At 43.2% G+C, this 20,991-nt stretch overlaps 1 protein-coding gene across 4 annotated transcripts; it reads right to left on the bottom strand.

Annotated features, from left to right (window-relative positions):
- Positions 1-2,133: 2,133 nt before the first annotated feature.
- Positions 2,134-19,316, bottom strand: LOC115145181 (bromodomain testis-specific protein-like). Of its 4 annotated transcripts, none has more exons than XM_029686515.2 (21): positions 18,700-19,316; positions 15,660-15,956; positions 15,289-15,426; positions 15,039-15,180; positions 14,678-14,808; positions 13,907-14,263; positions 13,617-13,745; positions 12,833-13,051; positions 12,551-12,723; positions 12,078-12,376; positions 11,830-11,949; positions 11,499-11,642; positions 9,415-9,473; positions 9,124-9,271; positions 8,319-8,690; positions 7,960-8,033; positions 7,529-7,652; positions 7,312-7,412; positions 6,994-7,178; positions 6,547-6,829; positions 2,134-6,434 (listed from the first exon to the last, which is right to left on the bottom strand). In XM_029686515.2, the coding sequence occupies exons 2-21, from the start codon at positions 15,858-15,860 to the stop codon at positions 6,366-6,368; spliced, it is 3,468 nt and encodes a 1,155-aa protein (XP_029542375.2). In that variant the 5' UTR covers positions 15,861-15,956; positions 18,700-19,316; the 3' UTR covers positions 2,134-6,365. The 4 variants fall into 4 exon arrangements, with proteins under 4 accessions (XP_029542375.2, XP_064859220.1, XP_029542373.2 ...); XM_065003148.1 differs by having other exon boundaries at positions 7,529-7,649; XM_029686513.2 differs by having other exon boundaries at positions 13,907-14,269; positions 18,700-19,305.
- Between the last annotated feature and the right edge of the window lie 1,675 nt (positions 19,317-20,991).

Genomic DNA, 20,991 nt, shown 5'->3' with positions numbered 1-20,991 from the left:
CTTATAATTCACTGTATCACAATTCCAGTGGGTCCGAAGTTTACATACACTAAATTGACTGTGCCTTTAAACAGCTTGGAAAATTCCAGAAAATGATGTCATGGCTTTAGAAGCTTCTGATAGGCTAATTGACGTCATTTGAGTCAATTGGAGGTGTACCTGTGGATGTATTTCAAGGCCTACCTTCAAACTCAGTGCCTCTTTGCTTGACATCATGGGAAAATCAAAATAAATCAGCCAAGACCTCCACAAGTCTATGTAGACCTTTTTTGTAGACCTCCACAAGTCTGATTCATCCTTAGGACAATTTCCAAATGCCTGAAGGTACCACGTTCATCTGTACAAGCAATAGTACGCAAGTATAAACACCATGGGACCACGCAGCCGTCATACCCCTCAGGAAGGAGACACGTTCTGTCTCCTAGAGATGAATGTACTTTGGTGCGAAAAATGCAAATCAATCCCAGAACAGCAGCAAAGGACCTTGTGACGATGCTGGAGGAAACAGGTGAACAAGTATTATATCCACAGTAAAACAAGTCTTATATCGTCATAACCTGAATGGCCTCTCAGCAAGGAAGAAGCCACTGCTCCATAACCGCCATTAAAAAAGCCAGACTATGGTTTGCAACTGCACATGGGGACAAAGATCGTACTTTTTGGAGAAATGTCCTCTGGTCTGATGAAACAAAAATAGAACTGTTTGACCATCGTTATGTTAGGAGGAAAAAGGGGGAGGGCGGCTTGCAAGCCGAAGAACACCATCCCAACTGTGAAGCACGGGTGTGGCAGCATCATGTTGTGGGGGTGCTTTACTGCAGGAGGGACTGGTACACTTCACAAAATAGATGGCATCATGAGTTAGGGAAATGATGTGGGTATATTGAAGCAACATCTCAAGACATCAGTCAGGAAGTTAAAGCTTGGTCGCAAATGGGTCTTCCAAATGGACAATGACCCCAAGCATACTTCCAAAATTGAGGCAAAATGGCTTAAGGACAACAAGGTCAAGGTATTGGAGTGGCCATCACAAAGCCCTGACCTCAATCCCATAGAAAATTTGTGGGCAGAACTGAAAAGGCGTGTGCAAGCAAGGAGGCGTACAAACCTGACTCAGTTACACCAGCTCTGTCAGGAGGAATGGATAAAAATTCACCCAACCTTTTGTGGGAAGCTTGTGGAAGGCTACCCGAAACGTTTGATCGAAGTTAAGCAATTTAAAGGCAACGCTACCAAATACTAATTGAGTGTATATAAACTTCTGACCCACTGGGAATGTGATGAATGAATTACTTGAGCTTTTATTTATTTCTCTTTATTATTGTTTACTATTTACTGACATTACTCATTCTTAAAATAAAGTGGTGATCCTAACTGACCAAAGACAGGGCATTTTTACTAGGATTAAATGTCAGGAATTGTGAAAAACTGAGTTTAAATGTATTTGGCTAAGGTGTATGTAAACTGCCGACTTCAACTGTACACGTGTACAAAACATTAAGTGCATTTGCTGTTTTTCCATGACAGACGGACCATTCAAGTTTCCCGTGTGGATCAAAAATGGTCCACCACCCAAAGGACATCCAGCCAACTTGACACAACTGTGGGAAGCATTGGAGCCAACATGGGCCAGCCTCCTTGTGGAACACTTGACACCTTGTAGTCTATGCCCTGACAAATTGAGGCAGATCTGAGGGTAAATGGGGGGGGGCGGCAACTCCACATTAGGTGTCCTTAATGTTTTGTATACTGTGTATTTTGCTAAGAGTAACACACTTAATTGGCATGTAGTGAGTCCTGCATGTCTTGTCAAATCTCCATCACTTAACAAATTCAAGTGTGTGGATCTGCATAGTGCCGCAAGCGCACTCTTTTTTTCCACTATTGAATAATCACCTTTTTATTGTAAAGAAGAATTTCTGGATATCCCACTTGATGGGACTGGCTGATCACCCATGAAATCACAACACAAAACACAGAAAATAAACAGTGCTTTAATTAAAAATATTGAATGATTTAGCTTTGTGTGATTTTCTCAAAATTATATTAGTTATTTCTCTATATGGTATGACATGCACTCATACCACAAGATACAGAGTAAAGTGCTGCTGTTCATGTCAAAGTGAACCCCCCCCACTGCAGAACAGCTAGAACCATAGGATAAAAAACTACATTAAAGTCTGTCTGCCAAAATAAATGTAGTCAGGGTTGGATCCCATTAGAAAAAAACAACACAATATAGGCACCAACAATGCCTAAAGTTTCCTAAGCACACCACTATATATGGCACCTAAACAAGGTAAAGTGTAGTTTTAAATAAGACCGACATCCCCAGCCTCTGTGTAATAAAATACTAAGTATAATTTTATACAGACAAATATTGTATGTCCACACAAGTATATAAAAAAAATCTGTTCCCAAATAAGTCAAAAATGACATGTACAGTATAGCTCAGAGCATCATATTGAATATTTTTCCACAAAAAGGTGCAGAATTGACTATGAATGACATGAAGGAGTAAAGAACTGGAGATAAACTATACAGTACATGGTATACATAATAGTATTACTATTGGAGTGAAGCCCCCCCCCCAAAAAAAAAGTCAGGTTATGCATTTCAGCCAAGTCAAAAAGTTGGAACGTTAATAAGCATGTAAACAGGTTGATGTGAACACCAGATGAGCATGATGGGGGGAGCTATAGGAGGACAGTCTCATTGTAATGGCTGGAATGGAATAAATGGAACAGTCAAACATGTGTTTTCCATATGTTTACCGTTCAATTTATTCCATTCCAGCCATTACAATGAGTCCATCCTGTTATAGCTCCTCCCACCAGCCTCCTCTGGTGTACATGGGAGGACTCACCAAGTCAACTACCGAAATGGCACCCTATTCCGTATATAGTGCTCTGATCAGAAGGGCAATAGGGTGCCATTTGTGACGCAAGCTAGGTGAAAAGGAAAAGAGGACCGAACATGTTGGTGGAACATTTTTCAACAGCTCTTAATTTTTTACTCTTCTTTCTCTAAGAGTTAAGCATCACTTCAGTGCAGCTGGTATTTACAAACCAACCATCACAAGTACAAAAAGTCAAATTCCATCTATATATGGTTCATTAAGTAAGTGTGTGTGTGTGTGTGTGTGTGTATATGACTCAACAAAAAAAAGGGTCCTGAAAAAAAGGACGTTATCTTTCAAAGGAAAAAAAATCCAAATAACTTCACAGATCTTCATTGTAAAGGGTTTAAACATTCTTTCCCATGCTTGTTCAATGAACCATAAACAATTAATGAACATGCACCTGTGGAACTGTAGTTAAGACACTAACAGCTTACAGACGGTAGGAAATTAAGGTCAGTTATGAAAACTTAGGACACTAGAGGCCTTTTTACGGTCTCAGAAAAACACCAAAAGAAAGCTGCTCAGGGTCCCTGCTCATATGCGTGAACATGCTGCAAGGAGGCATGAGGACTGCAGATGTGGCCAGGGCAATAAATTGCAATGTCCGTACTGTGAGACGCCTAAGACAGCGCTACAGGGAGACAGGACGGACAGCTGATCATCCTCACCGTGGCAGACCACGCACAACACCTGCACAGAATCGGTACATCCGAAGATCACACCTGCGGGACAGGTACAGGATGGCAACAACTGCCCGAGTTACCCCAGGAACACACAATCCCTCAATCAGTGCTCGGACTGTCCGCAAAAGACAGAGAGGCTGGACTGAGGGCTTGTATGCCCGTTGTAAGGCAGGTCCTCCCAGACATCACCGGCAACGTCGCCTTTGGGCACAAATCCACCGTCGCTGGACCAGATAGGACTGGCAAAAAGTGCTCTTCACTGACGAGTCGCGGTTTTGTCTCACAAGAGGTGATTGTCGGATTCACGCTTATCGTCGACGGAATGAGCGTTACACAGAGGCCTGTACTCTGGAGCGGGATCGAATTGGAGGTGGAGGGTAGGTCGTGGTCTGGGGCGGTGTGTCACAGCATCATCGGACTGAAATTGTTATCATTACAGGCAATCTCAATGCTGTGCGTTACAGGGAAGACATCCTCCTCCCTCGTGTGGTACCCTTCCTGCAGGCTCATCCTGACATGACCCTCCAGCATGACAATGCCACCAGCCATAATGCTCGTTCTGTGCGTGATTTCCTGCAAAACAGGAATGTCAGTGTTCTGCCATGGCCCCGGATCTCAATCCCATTGAGCATGTCTTGGACCTGTTGGATCGGAGGGTGAGGGCTAGGGCCATTCCCCCCAGAAATGTCCAGGAACTTACAGGTGCCTTGGTGGAAGAGCAGGGTAACGTCACACAGCAAGAACTGGCAAATCTGGTACAGTCCATGAGGAGTAGATGCACTGCAGTACTTAATGCAGCTGGTGGCCACACTAGATACTGACTGTTACTTTTGACCCCCGTCCCCCCCTTTGTTCAGGGAAAATTATTCAATTTCTGTGAGTCACATGTCTGTGGAACTTATTCAGTTTGTCTCAGTTGTTAAATCTAATGTTCATACAAATATTTACACATTACGTTTGCTGAAAATAAACGCATGACAGTGAGAGGACATTTCTTTTTTTGCTGAGTATATACACACACAACCAGTCAAAAGTTTGGACACCTACTCATTCCAGGGTTTTTACTATTTTCTACATTGTTAGAAGAACAGTGAAGACAAAGCTATGAAATAACACATGGAATCATGTAACCAGTGTTAAATCAAAATATATTTTATATTTGAGATTCTTCAAAAGGTATCCACCTTTTGTCTTGATGACATCTTTGCACCCTCTTGGCATTCGCTCAACCAGATTCATGAGGTAGTCACTTGGAATGCATTTCAATTAACAGGTGTGCCTTAAATTAATTTGTGGAATTTCTTTCCTTAATGCATTTGAGCTAAGCAGTTGTGTTGTGACAAGGTAGGGTTGGAATACAGAAGATTTACCAAATAGGGCCAAGACCAAGTCCATATTATGGAAAGAACAGCTCAAATAACAAAGAGAAACAACACTTCATCATTACTTTAAGACATGAAGGTCAGTCAATCTGGAAAATTAAGAACTTTGTCTTCAAGTGCAGTCGCAAAGACACAACTGTTCAGAGACTGCGTGAATCAGGCCTTCATGGTCGAATTGCTGCAAAGAAACCACTACCCAAAGGACACCAATAAGAAGTGACTTGCTTGGGCCAAGAAACACGAGCAATGGACATTAGACCGGGAGAAATCTGTTATTTGGTCTGATGAGTCCAAATGTGCGATTTCTGGTTCCAACCAGTGTCTCCGTGAGACGCAGAGTAGGTGAACGGATGATCTCCGCATGTGTGGTTCCCACCATGAAGCACGGAAAGGTGTGATGGTGTGGGGTGTGCTTGCTGGCGACACTGATTTATTTAGATTTCAAGGCACACTTAACCAACATGGCTACCACAGCATTCTGCAGCAATACGCCATCCCACCTGGTTGGCAGTTAGTGGGACTATCATTTATTTTTCAACAGGACAATGACCCAACACACCTCCAGGCTGTGTAAGGGCTATTTGACCAAGAAAGAGAGTGATGGAGTGCTGCATCAGATGACCTGGACTCCACTATCACCCGACCTCAACCCAATTGAGATGGTTTGGGATGAGTTGGACCGCAGAGTGAAGGAAAAGCAGCCAACATGTGCTCAGCATATGTGGGAACTCCTTCAAGACTTCTGGAAAAGCATTCCTCGTGAAGTTGGTTGAGAGAACGCCAAGAGTGTGCAAAGCTGTCAAGGCAAAGGGTGGCTACTTTGAAGAATCTTGTTTAACACTTTTTTGGTTATATGATTCCATTTGTGTTATTTCATAGTTTTGATGTTTTCACTATTATTATACAATGTAGAATAATAGTAAAAATAAAAGAAAAACCCTTGAATGAGTAGGTCCCCAAACTTTTGACTGGTACTGTATATTTTTTGCAATATTTTTGCAATAGCATCTTCTTACAACAATACTAAAATGTACTGGGGTTACGTCAGGTGAGGTTGCCATGCTACAGTACATGCTTCTCCTGTTAAGGATAATAATAGCCTGCATCCCAAATTGCACTCTATTCCATTTTTTGTGTGTGTGTATTACGTTTGACCAGGGCCAATCAGGCCCAAAAGTAGTGCACCGTATAGGGGATAGGATGTCATTTGGGACACAGGCATAATGACCCGTTTCCGTCATCTAGATGCAGCGTGGCTGGTTCAGACAGCCAGTGTCTGGAGGGAGAGAAGGCGCCTAGGGTGTCGTTTACTAAAACAACAAGCTCTATTATTTATTGTCCAACAACAACAGAAGACAGACGTCAGTCACCAGCTGCATGGTCTGCTGCCATTTTATTTTAGTCCAGGTTCTTCTCAAATGTTGCCATGATGTCACTCTGCATTGTCATGTCAATGACACCAGACATCTGAGGGAGAAAAGACGTTTTATTACAGTCTGGATAAAATTACAACAAGGAACAAAATAATGACCTGCACAATAAAACAAATTAAGACAAAACATGAAGGAAAGGAACATACAGCCTCTCGTCTGCGTCGCTCCTGTTCTCTCCTGCGGGCCATCTCCCTCTCTCCATCTACAGAGGTCTGGGTAGTGAAGGGCGGAGGTGGGGTTGAGGCAGCCGCTGGAGGCTCCTCTTTCAGGGGCTCTGGAGCTCTAGGAGGCTGAGGCTCCACGATTGCCTCCGTCGGCATGGGGATCTCTGCTGGCTCTGGCGCCAGAGTTCTACATGGAAGGTGCTCTTGTTCCGCAGCTCTAGGTGGCACTGGTACTGCCACTGGCAACGATACTGGCATGGTCAGGCTGAAAATACAACACTTTTAGCTGGCTCATCAGGTACCACTCACATATTAATAGAGATCTACTTTATTGGAGGAGTTTGGGTGAAGCAGCATTACCTACAAGACACACAACTGATAAGACCAAAAGAAGAAAAAAAAAAAATGATTGGCTGGATGAATAAGTACCTGCTCTTCCCTGAAGCCTTCATCTGCGTCCTCTTTAGAGTGAGAGCTCTCTCTCTCTCCTCCTTCTCAATGGCTGCCCTGCGGAACTTATCAAAGCTCTCCTTTGAAGACTTCACCGTGGAGGGAGTGGAAATGGCTATCTTCCCCAAACTAGCCCAGGAGTCTGCGTTCTTCAGGACAATATCCTACACAGGATAGTTTCACAAATGAAGTGTCACATTTTTTTTAGACAAATACAAATGCCTCTGATGGGCATGCATACAGTATATTTCAAGTAATTCATTGTGCTAGTGCTATGTTTCAGTTACATTACCTTACCTTTTTGGCAGGTGTGCTTTTTCCATCTGCAGTGGGTTTATTAGCTGGATGAGAGAGGCTGGTGTTTCCACCATCAAACACACCATCAGAGTGTCTGGGATCTGGGGAGGTAGAGAAAATATATTCAGTCCGTTAAAAATATGTTTTCATTTGTAATTTATTTGCAGACATTTCCATACACAAAAACGTTTCCACACCCACACACAGTTCTGCTTACAAGGCTGTTTCTGCAGAATCTTGGAGTGGGTCTCCCCCAGTGCTTCAGAGAGCCTCCCTTCATCCTTCACTGGCTGTAATGGGCTGTCTTGTAGAGGGTACAACAGCACTGGGCACGGCTGCTGCTATCGCAAAGTGAGATTTAGAGTATTATACCGCCATTACCACTTCCAGGGCTAAGGCCAATGCTATTTCACACAATCAACCGGCTGTCTCCACCCCTGAAAGATTTGGCCAATGAAAAACACATTTCAATTGCAACACAAAGCACTCTGTAGACTCGTATTGATTCTAATTAAATTACCGTCAAAGAAAATATACCAATCAACTCTTGCAATATTTATAAATGCCAAGAACGGAGACATTTATTTAAAAAGTGATTTAATCTAACGTCACAATTCATCTATCAACAACAGGAAGATGAGAGCATACCTCATATCTGCTATCAGCAGCCTGTAGTAAAACTGCAGGAGGAGAGGTCAGAGGGGTCAGCAGCGCAGACAGACCTGATAGACAGGAGAAAAACAAAGCAGGGCCTTATTCTCCACACAGACAGACACAAACACTATGGATGTAAGCCGGCAGGCAGGCAGTTGAGGAACAGGATGAGACACGCAGCCAGGGCTTCAGCGATGGTGACATGGCATCTAACACTGCAAACAACGAGGCAAAACAACATCTACAGGCGACACACAGACCTTAGCAGCTATGGGTTGAGAAGCATGCAGCACGCAGTGGAGGGGACATGCTAAAAGCTAGGGGGGATGCTAAGCTGACTGAAGAGCCCTTACCTTCCTGTTGCGCCCTATCAGGTGGCCCAGTTTTCACCTCCTGTGTCTGGGCTAGTGATCGACACCGAGGAGAGGGGAGGAGTGCTAGGGGAGAGGGAGGGGTTTGAAGGGAACAGAGCAGGCTGGAGGGAGGTGTGTGTGTGAGTGCAGCTGTTGTGTTGAGTGGGTCTGTGGGCAGAGTAAGAGTGGGGTCACAGGAAGAAGGGGGAGTGAGATAGGGAGTAGTGGGGCTCTCAGAGGGGACCAGCAGGTCCTGCTGTTGTTGGGGCTGACTGTCAGTGAGCTGCAGGGGGGCCACCCTGTTTTTGCGAGGTAGTGGTGCTGCTTTGGCACTTGGTCTTGAAGGCTGCGGAGGCAGGCGGCTGTGTAAGGCTGAGAAGGAAGGAGAGGGGGAGATTCAATAGAAATAGTGAGTAAAGGTTGTAGGCATCTGTCCCTAATCGGACCTCCTGATTAAACTCAACTAAAAACGTCACATCCCATGAGACATAGCAACACGGCCCAGCGAAATGACCAGGCAATCCAGCTTTTTCCATCTCTAATCCAAACAATATAAGCTTCTCATTATGTGATTTCCACAAGGGCCTCGGTCCAGTCTTAGACTTTCCATGGACTTAAAACCTACTGTTTTACAGGGGAAATTGTATTTCCATAGATAGGGCTGTATTTCCATAGATAGGGCTTACACTACGGATTCGTCAACAACCTTTAAAAATGTAATAACCAGAAGACAGTGTTACAGAACTTGAGTTCCTTTATAGCCAACACACTAACACAGAATGTCAAGGCGACAAACATTTGCTACCTGGGGGAGACGTGAGTAGCTCTAGAGGAGGCAGGTCTTTTGTTACTACTGCTGGGACTAGCGAGGCAGAGGCAGGCGGGGGCTGGCTGGTCTGGAGAGAGGACTTCGACACTGGGTCTTTCTTAGCAGATTTCTTCTTTTTGGAATTCTGTTTGACAGGGGGGGGGGGGGGGTGGCTTACAATTTATAATGAAAACACTGTAGTTCCAAGTATATTAATCCAAATAGAAGGTATAACCCATGTGAACTAGACCACTGGGTTAGAGGAAGTAGGGGCTGTTAGATATTTACCTTGATCTTGAACTTGTGTGGAGTGTCTTTGCATTTCTTTTTCGTCTCAGATTTCTTTACTGAAAGACATGCGCAATAGTAATTCAATTTATCCACAGTTGGATAAATGGAGAATAAATAAAAACATCTTTACTTACCTTTAAATAATACTAAAAACAATTCCACTGATCTACTCTGAAATCACTACTTTCACACGTAGTTTTCAGTAAAAGCTAAAGTTGTGGTTGCAAGCTAATGTGTCTAGTAGGATTGAACTGTTTGACGATGCGATACAAATTCAAAGAAAAACACAATTTAACCGTAAAATGTAAAATTGTCTATCAAAATGTATTTATTTGAAACTCTAGGTGTCGACCACCAAGACACATACATTTAAAATTCTACCCATATGAGGTACAAATGGAACAAAAAAACATTTGCAATGGCTACAAAATGAAGCAGTGTAGGAGAAATCCTACTCCATCAAGCTCTGCATTAGCGTTACAATCTGTTGAGTACTTCAAATACAAATCTGATGTACGTGTATTATGCTTATTATTGCTCCATACAAAATCTTGCAAAAACCAAAACCTGAGTACAATCAATTGGTGAACAGAGATGAGTGCCGCTGTCTAAAGTGAGGACCAGCTTTGACTCTGCAACGGTTCAGAGACTATTGTGGGATTCTGTGTTTTACATTATAGCCATTACCATATATATATGATTAAATATTATCTGATGTTGGCTGTGTGAATTATCTGCATTTGTGCACTTGAGCATCATCATGAGATTAAACAACTGCTTGCTACATCTACCGGTACTTGCCTGTTTGTGTGTGTGACAAGAACTGAGCAACATGGTGTGACCTGCATGTTGCAAAACTATAGATAACAGCCCAGCAGATGCTTTGTCCTTGTGTTTGTATGTAGCAATATTGAGCACATGGTGTGACTTGCTGTATCTTACAAAGTTGTGTATCAGCAGGCATAGGGAGGGGTGGTCATCACGAGGTTTAACTGATATGGAAAAATACTGAACAACACAATAGCAGGAACTGAACAACTGTTATAACTAGGCTGCAATACCAGAACAGTAAGAATCTATACATCGACGGAGGGAGGACTCCAAGAAGCGCCAAGAGCGCCTGCAATAGGCTGAGCAAGTTTAAACCACGCCCAGCCTCTACTGTGATAGTCCAACAGACGGGTTGGAACTATGTCCATCACAGTATAAGAACACTGTTTACATACATCCTGTCAGTTCTCTGTTCTGCCCTGCGTGGTATTACATTGAGCCCGTATATACGAAAGTTGCATTTGCCATTTATTGCTTAGCTAATAAAAAAATACATAGTATACCATTAGTGACTCATTGTTATATTTATCCTGATACCAGATTCGAATTTACGCAACTCTAACAGTATGGAGGGTGAGATGAGAGGGGGGTTGAAGGGTATTGTAATGCTGTCTGGTACTTCTCGAACCGTATTCATCTGATTTTTGCGATGTTTATAGAAGATGTATAGCGGTCGGAGTAAATAAGATCTTTGGCTTATAAATAGCACTTGGCCTGTATGGGCTGTTTTTATGAACTTTTCCCAATTCTTAATTTACTTCAGATTTGCACGGCAGCAGTCTGGTGCCCGCTGGATTAATGACATTTGGCACAGAAATCTGGCTCGCCTCATTTCAAACTAAGCACCATTTGTTTGCATTAAAACAATAACATACAAATAAATACAGCACTGTAATAATCAAAAGATAGACTTTTGTGACAGTTCACTGCTCTCTGTAGTACAGACTAAGTGCACAAATAGATAAATAAAATTAAAAAATACACCCAATGAACGAACATACAAAAATATGAAACGATAACACACTAATATTTCTTCAAGTATTTTGGTTTTGCCAGCAGGTGAAAAGGTTCTGTGCTACAGAGGCTAGAGTCCAGGTGAGTATTTAGCCGTATCGTATTCTCTCACTCCATTAGTGTACAGCGAGTGGGGGGAGTGGGGAGGGTGTGCCCTTGCAGGAAAGCAGGGTGGGTATCTGTGTGTGTGTCGGGGGGGGGGGGGGTAGTGCTTAGTGCTGAGGAGAACAGCTAACCTGATTCAGAGTCACTGCTATCAGAAGTGCTAGAATCACTACTACTGCTGGAGCGGTCAGAGCCGGAGGAGGAAGAGCTGCTGCTCTCACTGAGACGGGACAGCCGGGCCAAGTCTGGGACAGGAGGAGCTATAGGGGGCTCATCTGGAGGGAAACAGAGGGACAATGGTCACGTGTAGGACAACAGAGAGAAAGACAGAGACGAGCACTGCACAATTGCGTTACTCACTATTGGATAGCAGAGAAAACAGAAGAACCCGTTTCCCCCGGACAACAAGGCCCTAAGTCAGACATACTGGTCCTTACTACCACAGCTTCAGAGTTCACTTACTTGTTGCCTTTTTCTTCTTGGCCAGTGAGCTCGGCTCGTCTGTAATACTCTGGCGAGGTTTCTCTGCATCCTGCTCCTTCACAGTCTGCATCTCTCCTTTGGCTTTCACCAGCTTATTCACTGGAAGAATAGGGGAAATAATGACATTTGAGCCTAGTAAAGTCCTTGGTCAGGAGTACAAGAGATACATGTGCAATGACCTACCCGCAAGGAACCAAGAAAGGAAGGTGTGCACTGCAACTACTCACGGTTGGGTTTCTTGGGCCGTTTCCTGAAGCAGGTCGTGACGAAGCTCTCCAGAGCCCTGAGTGTGGAGGGCTTGAGGGTCTCAAAGTCGATCTCTATCTCCTCAGGGTTGGCGTCACGGAGGGAGGCCTCCCTGCCCTGGATGATGTTCACCACCTTGCCCAGCTTGTCCCCCGGCAGTTTGTTGATGTCCAGGCTCAGCTGCCTCTTCTCACCGTACAACATGGGCACCGCTAGCACCTCGTCCTCCTCAGACTCATAGGGCATCACAGGGAGAGCCATCTTCCTCCTCTTGCCGTGCCTTTAGAGAGAGGTAAAAAGACATTCAGGAACACTTTGTAGGACAATGAAAGTTAGTAAAATAATAACAGGCCACTGGCAACATGAAAGTCAATCCTTTGAATTGGTAAAAAAAACAAGGTTCCACTGGGGAGGGAGATTATAATTTATCATCAACAACGACTTGGTCACTTACACAGATGGCGTTCCCTTGTTAATGCACTTCTTCTGTATTTTGGGTTTCCTCAAGTCTTCATGCTTCGGTCTTCTACTCATTTCCTTTTTTCTTCTCTCCTTTGATTTCTCCTTCTTTGGTTTGAGCAGGGGCTCCTGGGTGAGTCTCTGCAGCTGATCGTGCACCGCTTTCAACTGAGGAGAAGAAGAGTGGAGGGGGCATCAGTTAGATACACAGTAGTAGGTAACAGAACAATGACGTCAGCATGGCCAGGTACAATGACAGCAGCAGGTGACTGCATACCTGTTCCTCTAGCTTAGCCAACCGTAGAGCTCTGGCCTCTTCTTCCTCCTCAGAGTCTGAGGACTCGGACTCTGAGGAGCTCTTGCCGGTACTGCTGCCTGTGCTGGAGGAGCTCTCAGGCCCATCTCCTCTCCCTCTCTTGTCCCTGTGGTGACCTGGCCCACCCGCCCTCCTCACTGGCTCATCTGGAAGCTTCAGCCAGCGCTCCTCAAACACATCCTGGTGGGTAGGGCCACAATTCATCTAGTCAAACATTCTCACCAACCATCCATCTTCATATTTAGGGACGCAAACTGGTGACTTTTCTGTTTTGCACTGTAACATATGAAAACTGCGTGTGAAGTGCAAGAAAATGTGCTCATTTCCAGAGTAGTGTTGTCCTAAAACCAACATTTGACTAATGAAGCGATATCACAATACGGAGTAGTATCGTGATACCACAGGGATTCATTCGTGTCTGCACACTCCAGCCCGCCATCACACAATTACATTTTAAAACTGGAGATGCGCAGAAACAGAGGACAGAGAGAAGCAGGCGTGAGCAATGGTTGGTAGGGGATGCAGCTGGCTGATCACAGCGGTCACACGTGACATTGGATAGAGCACATATCTAACATCACAGTCTGAATTTGCGCGCAACCCCCCCTTCAGATCTACACGATTTACGTGGCTGGCCCATTTTAAGATCAAATGCATGCCTGCATATTGTAATATCGTTATTGCATTGCAATTCATTTAGACAACTTCTACAGACAAGACTGGTTGAAAACACGGGCAATCATACCTGGAGTTTTCTTGCCATAATAACAACCTCATGGGTGGGTGGGTTGTATTTGTAACAGTTGGAGAACATGAGTCTGAAATCAGCAGCAAAATCCTGGGCATCCATGTATTCACGTTCAACCATTTTTTTCTGTGAAAAAACACGTACGTCTTCAGCATCATCACAAATACTGTCATCTTCAATGGTGAGAGAGAACAAGAGACAAGATATTGATTGGCCAATGTAACCCTGGCAGATACTAAGTGGCCTCTCTCGTTCAACACAAGTTTAGTGTAACACGGCCATCTAACCCGTATGGTGCCCAGGTCCATGGGCTGCATGATGACGTTGTGGTAGTCGTGTAGACCCAGGGCCTCCGTATCCACCGGCTTGTAGAAGGGCCAGGTGTACGCCGCATGCCTCTTGGTGAACATCTCCTTCAGGATGCAGTTACAGAAGCGGAGCTGATCCGAGAGCTTACTATTCTGTCTCTGGTGGTAATCAGGCAGGTCTTTCCTGGGGGGTTTGATGGGCCGACCGCTGCCTCGCCTGGAGAACAGCTTACAGGGCGTCGAGCCATCGACGACGGGGGACGACTCGCAGCTGGTGATCGGAGAAGAGGCTGTCGGTGTGGTGGCGCCTGCTTTTCTCTTCACACCCTTCTCGATCTGAAACTATGTGAACACAACAGAGAAGGGTAGAAATGCATTCACAAAATACAGACTAAACCGTTTGCACAAACTTCAAAAAGATGATGTTGATGGGTCATGTTTAAGTATTATAGAAGTTAAATCTCCGCTGTTGAAATAAAATGTTAGTCTAAAAGAAATGTGAAATCATGTATACATAATTTTTATAGTGGAGCTCTAGTATATAAATTGCCTGGCTGGGCTGATGAGACAGTGGATTTTGCAGTCAGATGGAACAGGCATTTTAACGTCATAGATTTAGCAGGTGGTAACTTGTGGAATAGACACCGGCTAGAAAGCGGTTTTAACCAAATTGGCATTGAGAATTAGAACCACCCGTTGTATAAAATATATAATATACATATAGTGCGGTAATTGTGAAGAGGTACTGACTTTGGCTGCTATCTGAGAGGAGAGCTGGGCAGCAGGGGGGATGGTGTGGTGGGCCTCAAGAGGGATGACCGTCACCGTCTGCTGGAACACCACCTCAGACACAGGGGACTGGGGCCTCAGCTTTATCATACCTACAAAGAGGACATTAAGAAGTCAGAATGTAGACATTGGAATACATGAAAGATAGTACAGTTGCATCCCAAATGGCAACCTATTCCCTTTTATAGTACACTACTTTTGACTAAAGCCCAACAGCCCTGGTCAAAAGTAGTGCACAATAAAAGGGAATAGGGTGCCACCCATTTGGGAAGCATACAATGCTTGTGTAAGATTAAGCCGCTGGAGAGGCTGTGTAGCTTACCAGCAGAGGACTTCCTCCCACCCTTCACTGGGGTCTTGGTTGTGATGGCAGATATCTCAGTCTCCTCCGGGGGCATCTCAGCCACTCTCAGTAGGAAGATCTTCTCCAAGGCCTGGGCCATCAGAACTATGTCATCTCCAGGCTGAAAACATGTTGAATAACAATTATTGAGCATTCATTGAATGGGAGAGTATGTAGGCCGACACTATGTGTGTGGTGAGTGAATACAATATGATTTTTTTTTCTTTACCCGATTATATACATAGCAGTTGGTGAACAGTTTGTTGAAGTCTTCTATGCATTCCATCGCTTTCCAGTAATAATTATTCTGAAGACGCTTCTTGATGGTGCTCAAGTCCATTGGCGTCTTGATAATTGTATAGTAATCCTAAAAACAGAAAAAAGAACGGAAAAAATCATTCATAAGAGGTCGTGATGGATGTGCATGGAGGAAATGTAAAAATGACCAAGTACTAAAATGAAAAACATTTGATAATTACATTTCAGTAATTTAGCAGATGCGCTTATCAGCTAGCAACTTATAGTCAGCGCATTCAACTTAGTTAAGTAGGGAAAAAACCCATATCAGACATTGCAAGTAACAAAAAGTGAGAGACTCACTGGAATGTGCAGTCCGACAGCATCCACAGGCATCCTGAAAGGCCAGGAGAAGTTGTGTCTCCACAGGACCTTGACCACCACCATCTCCAGGTACTGCAGCTGGTTTGTGATGCGGCCGGGCTTCTTGGGATTGTTGAACTCCGGGGGAGGAGGGTTCACGCCTCCCACCATGGACATTGGGGGACATATGGCGTCTGTCATCGTGGTGCAGTCCAAAGGTCGGTAGACACGGGGTAGGAGTTCAGAGCGGCACTTGTTTCCTGTAGCTCAGCTCTCACACATATTCCTCCAAGACCACTGAAAGAGAGGGGTGGTTTTCAGCACGGATGTGGTTTTTTTCCTCCCTGCACTAGATAACTGCACAATTGTGTGACAAAAAAAATGTCGTCACACTGCCATGCGAGTTGCTGAACTGACTGTTTAATTAGCACAGGAAGGCTTTTGCCCTGAAAGCCCAATAGGTCAGTGGTTTTCAAACCTCTCCTCTGGGACCCCCACCCGTTCCATGCATTTAATCTATTCCAGAGCTAGCTCACCTGATTCAACTAATTATCAAGGCCTTGAGTAGGTGAAACAGGCGAGCTAGTTCAGAGCTCAAACAAAATTGTCTAGGGATCCCCAAGGAAAGTTGAGAACCGCTGCAATAGGTCATCTAGTCACTGCCATATCATACACCAGTGTGTGTCCATAGACCGAAACCAATCTGTCTTTTTGGTACTATTTTGTGCAGGGGACGAAAAAAATAAATATATATAAATAACATTACTAACAAGGGGTTTTGATAAATAAAATTCAGAGCAAAACACGACTACAAAAAGCAACCAATTTAATGCTGCAATGTGTCACCTTTTGGACAATCCAACCAAATTCACATAGAAAGGTGTGTTGTAGATCCATCATGATCCTTGAAAGCAAGTCTAAGGAGCAATAGATCTGGTCTATGAGCGCTATTTCTATGCTTCCTTTTGGTTTAGTACACCAGCGGTTTCGACAGTACAATGATTCTCTACACTACACTTGCTGGTTTTGTCACAAACTGAAATTAGGCCAAATTTTAGCAACCAGGAAATGGCGGAGCCATTTCTGCATCTGGCATCTTTAACCCTATGCAATTCAGAACTGCTGGTTTCTACTGCCATCTACTGGAACTATGCATTGTTGGCCACAGTCAACATTACAATTCTGGTGTCCAATGTGGCATCTGAAGCACCAAACTCGCTTACCTCATATCTGTCAGAGGAACATGGCTTGAAAAACAAAACCGGAAATAGTTTGACCAATTCTCTGCAAAGCACCTCTGTGAGCTGCGCTTTCCTCGCTACCATCAACTAAAACAGTTAAATTAGTTTTATGAAAAGTATGATTGTATCAATTGACACTACAAAGCATGCGAACTGATGGAACTTTCAAAATATCAATGTTTTCAGTCAAACATTTTTGCAATTAGTTACTCAAGAAGCAACTTTCTAGGCATCAACCCATGAAAAAGCATTAGGCCTATTTTCTCTTCAGTGTCCCAAAAGTAGAAAATAGTCACTAAGTCCAAGGTTCTGCTTCACAGTGCCAACATTATATTCCTGGACAATCGCTACTACATCTTTTTATGATGGGGCAACCCCTTAGTATTCCATTCAAAACAGCTTCATAAAATACCTAAATACATAAGAAATTACTTCCATAACATATGAACAAACTACATGGTCCATAATAAGGTAAACTATAGGCGCCATTTCACTGGGAAATGCCCAGTCAGTAAAAGACAAGGTTTCAGGCGTAGGCTGAGGACCTTTACTGTAACTTAAAGCAGTGACATTCAAAATAGGTGATAGCACAATTTTTTGTGTGTGTGTGTGAGCTGGCACAGATGGATGCCTTTGTCACCTACTTAACCCATCAAGAATTCTGCTATCTTCAAAGTGTGTATTCAATTAGCTTGGACTTTTGACGATACCCAATCAAATAATTTACATTACAAGTTATATTGATCTTCTAGGCAGTTTATTTTCATTAAATACATTGGATTGTTACAGAGAAACCATCATTTGTCCTCCCAAGTACAACATACAAAACCTGTATCAACAAAGAAAACAAACACTCATAACAAAACTCAAATCAGTTTCCAATTAACGTTACATAATCTAAGAGGTAGTATCTTATTTAAAAAATATACAGACACTAATACTTAAAACATTTGAGGTGTGAAAGTCAAGGACTTAATGGAAAGAAAAATAATGTCATAATTGTTTTATTTACTAGAACCTAACGTTACACATTAATAGGTGTATTACATGTGATGGATGGTATGGGTGCGTGTCATTATTAAAAGCTGTTTACTCGGTTCGTGCTATTTGGGATACTTTGAGACGTCCCTAACCACTGAAGTTGCCATGTACAATGGTTTAAGGTAAGGTTATGGTTGGAAAGTACCTGGTGCCAGATGAGGAAAGTATTATCACTCGAAATGTTGCCTATCACTAGCAGCACAATATCGCTTAGCAAATGAAGATAATTCTGACTGTGTTAACAAAGGTTAGGGTATGGACGTCCCAAGGATCCCTGATAGGACCGAGAAACAATGCGTCACTTTGCCATTTGACTGTCCAGTAGCGCGTGAACTAGAGAATGTTAGCCTAGATTAGCAAGATAGCTGACGCGGAATTCGTACCAAAACACGAACGCTTTTCCCAGCCAACATCAAATTCTACATTAGGGCTCTACCGTTAATGTTTGAATTCTAAACCTAGTTCAGATTATTGTACCGCATGTGACACAAGCTAACCTTAGCTACTAACGTTACTGTATACCGTTATAGCTAACGTTAGTTAAAAATGTTAGCTAGCTAGTTTAACTGAACAAATGGTGACAGGAAGCGATCTGTCTAAAGGCCACCACACAAAAAGTAGGTCAACCTCTCAAATGAAACAGCTCTCCCCGCCACACACACAAGCCTTCCGTTTCAACGTTATGAGATACAATAAAGTAACCAGCTGATTAAATGCAATGTGTTGGATATCGAGCCCTTGACTCTTTACACATTTACCTCTCCGTCTCTGGCACAAGATTGTTTTTACTGCCGAACTGAGACAGACGCTCTTTGCCGACCGTGTTCTGCTGGAAGGATGCCCAATGAGACTTTCGCAGATGATTGCGGTGGATAAAAACGGTGCTATTTTTTGCCTTTTAACGAATAAAAACACAATACAAGGTTTAAACAATATTAAGTACGTTGAAAACCAGTCTTCAATGGCGGACGTCTCTATGGGCAACCGCCTCATATTTATACACTTCAGTTCAAAAGTCGATCGGTGATTGGTCAAACCAGTTCACGTGCTACATTCAGTTCTTGATTTATTATATAGCGTGGGACAGGATTTAGTTTTACTTAAAACACAAATATCCTAACATCAAACATCGGTTCACCGTAAGCTCACCGACATTCACGTCCTTTTTTCGATGTAGTAACCTAGATAGTTTGACAGCTACATAGGCATTTGTTTAAAAAAAATCACGGGTAACCCAGGGTATTTTTCAAAATGCAACACAACTGGTCAAACCACATCACATGACCATTCTAGAACCTTCGGTTCATGTGTGAGTAGGACATGTCCTCTAAACAATCAATTTCTTTCGAACATTATACAAAAATGCGTTTCTAATCCCTGTTTCATCGATATGGTGCCCGTCCTAAAGAAAGCGTTCAACCAAACGGTGTAGTTCAGCTGAGAAATATGTTGTAAAAGCTTTTCGAGTGGGGTTAGGGAATTCCGTCAAAATACACATGCGTACTATTTGGCTCTTCGATTGGCTCAGCAATTGGAGTTTAACGGACGTCATGTCTAGCCATGTTGTTAGCCCAGCTGACACATAATTGATTTGAGCTCAGTGGTAAAATGCTGTCAAAGAGTTGATGATTTACTACATTCCAAACTTCTCTGATACTTTGTCGTCGTGGGAGGGATATGGTAAACTAGCCGCTAAACTTGAGTGGCAGTCTGTGCTATCATTCTTCATATGCCAAACATTTTTATTTTTTAAATGTATTTATTTCACCTTTATTTAACGAGGTAGGCAAGTTGAGAACAAGTTCCCATTTACAATTGCGACCTGGCCAAGATAAAGCAAAGCAGTTCGACACATACAACAACACAGAGTTACACATGGAGTAAAACAAATATACAGTCAATAATACAGTAGAAAAATAAGTCTATATACAATGTGAGCAAATGAGGTGAGACAAGGGAGGTAAAGGCAAAAAAAAAGGCCATGGTGGCGAAGTAAATACAATATAGCAAGTAAAACACTGGAATGGTAGATTTGCAGTGGAAGAATGTGCAAAGTAGAGATAGAAATAATGGGGTGCAAAGGAGCAAAATAAATACAGTAGGGGGAGAGGTAGTTGTTTGGGCTAAATTATAGATGGGCTATGTACAGGTGCAGTAATCTGTGAGCTGCTCTGACAGCTCGTGCTTAAAGCTAGTGAGGGAAATAAGTGTTTCCAGTTTCAGAGATTTTTGTAGTTCGTTCCAGTCATTGGCAGCAGAGAACTGGAAGGAGAGGCGGCCAAAGGAAGAATTGGTTTTGGTGGTGACCAGATAGATATACCTGCTGGAGCGCGTGCTGTTGTTACAGTAACCACGTTTCCATCCACAGCTTTTATGTGAGGAAAAAAATCACGACAGCTGTGATGGAAAATTCAGTTAAATTTTATAAATGCTGACAGATAATTTGTTCTTTCAAAGGTGGGATCTTTTTGTGTTGGTAAAATGAATCATGGAGAACTGGTGGTGGAAACGCCATATATGCGCAAAATATTGGTTTAAAAACCGCCATATGGAAGTAAACTTGGAGTCGTGATGATATGGTGTGGTCCTCCCACTACGATTTGTGAAAACATGCAGTTTATCAGGCTACAGATTAAATAGTTTGATGAAGCCCGCTATTTGGTGAAACTGAGAAGACATTGACAGTCATTTTGAGTTTTGAAGTAGGGTCTTTACCTGATAAAGGCATGATATGATATGTTAGCTAAGTTGTCCAATGAGAGCCTTTGTGCAGAACCCACTAAGGTGTTTCAGATGTCAAGTGTTGAAGCAGTATGTAGGAGGGAAATTCCCAAGATGTGATAATTGTGTAGGAGGGCATGGGACATAGGAATGTGTTGTATCGGTGGAAAAAAATGTGTCAATATGTGGGGATGCTCATGTTGCTGGGGATCAGAACTTTCCGGTGCAAGAGAGACCGGTTGAAATTGCCATGGTCAGAGTAGAACAGAAGGTGTCATATGCTGAGGATGATGCCTCAAGGGTGAGTAGTAGGCCTAAGCCAGTGGTTC

The sequence above is a fragment of the Oncorhynchus nerka genome, linkage group LG17 (assembly GCF_034236695.1).
Source record: "Oncorhynchus nerka isolate Pitt River linkage group LG17, Oner_Uvic_2.0, whole genome shotgun sequence".
Taxonomy (NCBI): domain Eukaryota; kingdom Metazoa; phylum Chordata; class Actinopteri; order Salmoniformes; family Salmonidae; genus Oncorhynchus; species Oncorhynchus nerka.
Note: the sequence above shows the minus strand (reverse complement) of the source record. Positions and strands in the feature narration are given on the sequence as shown.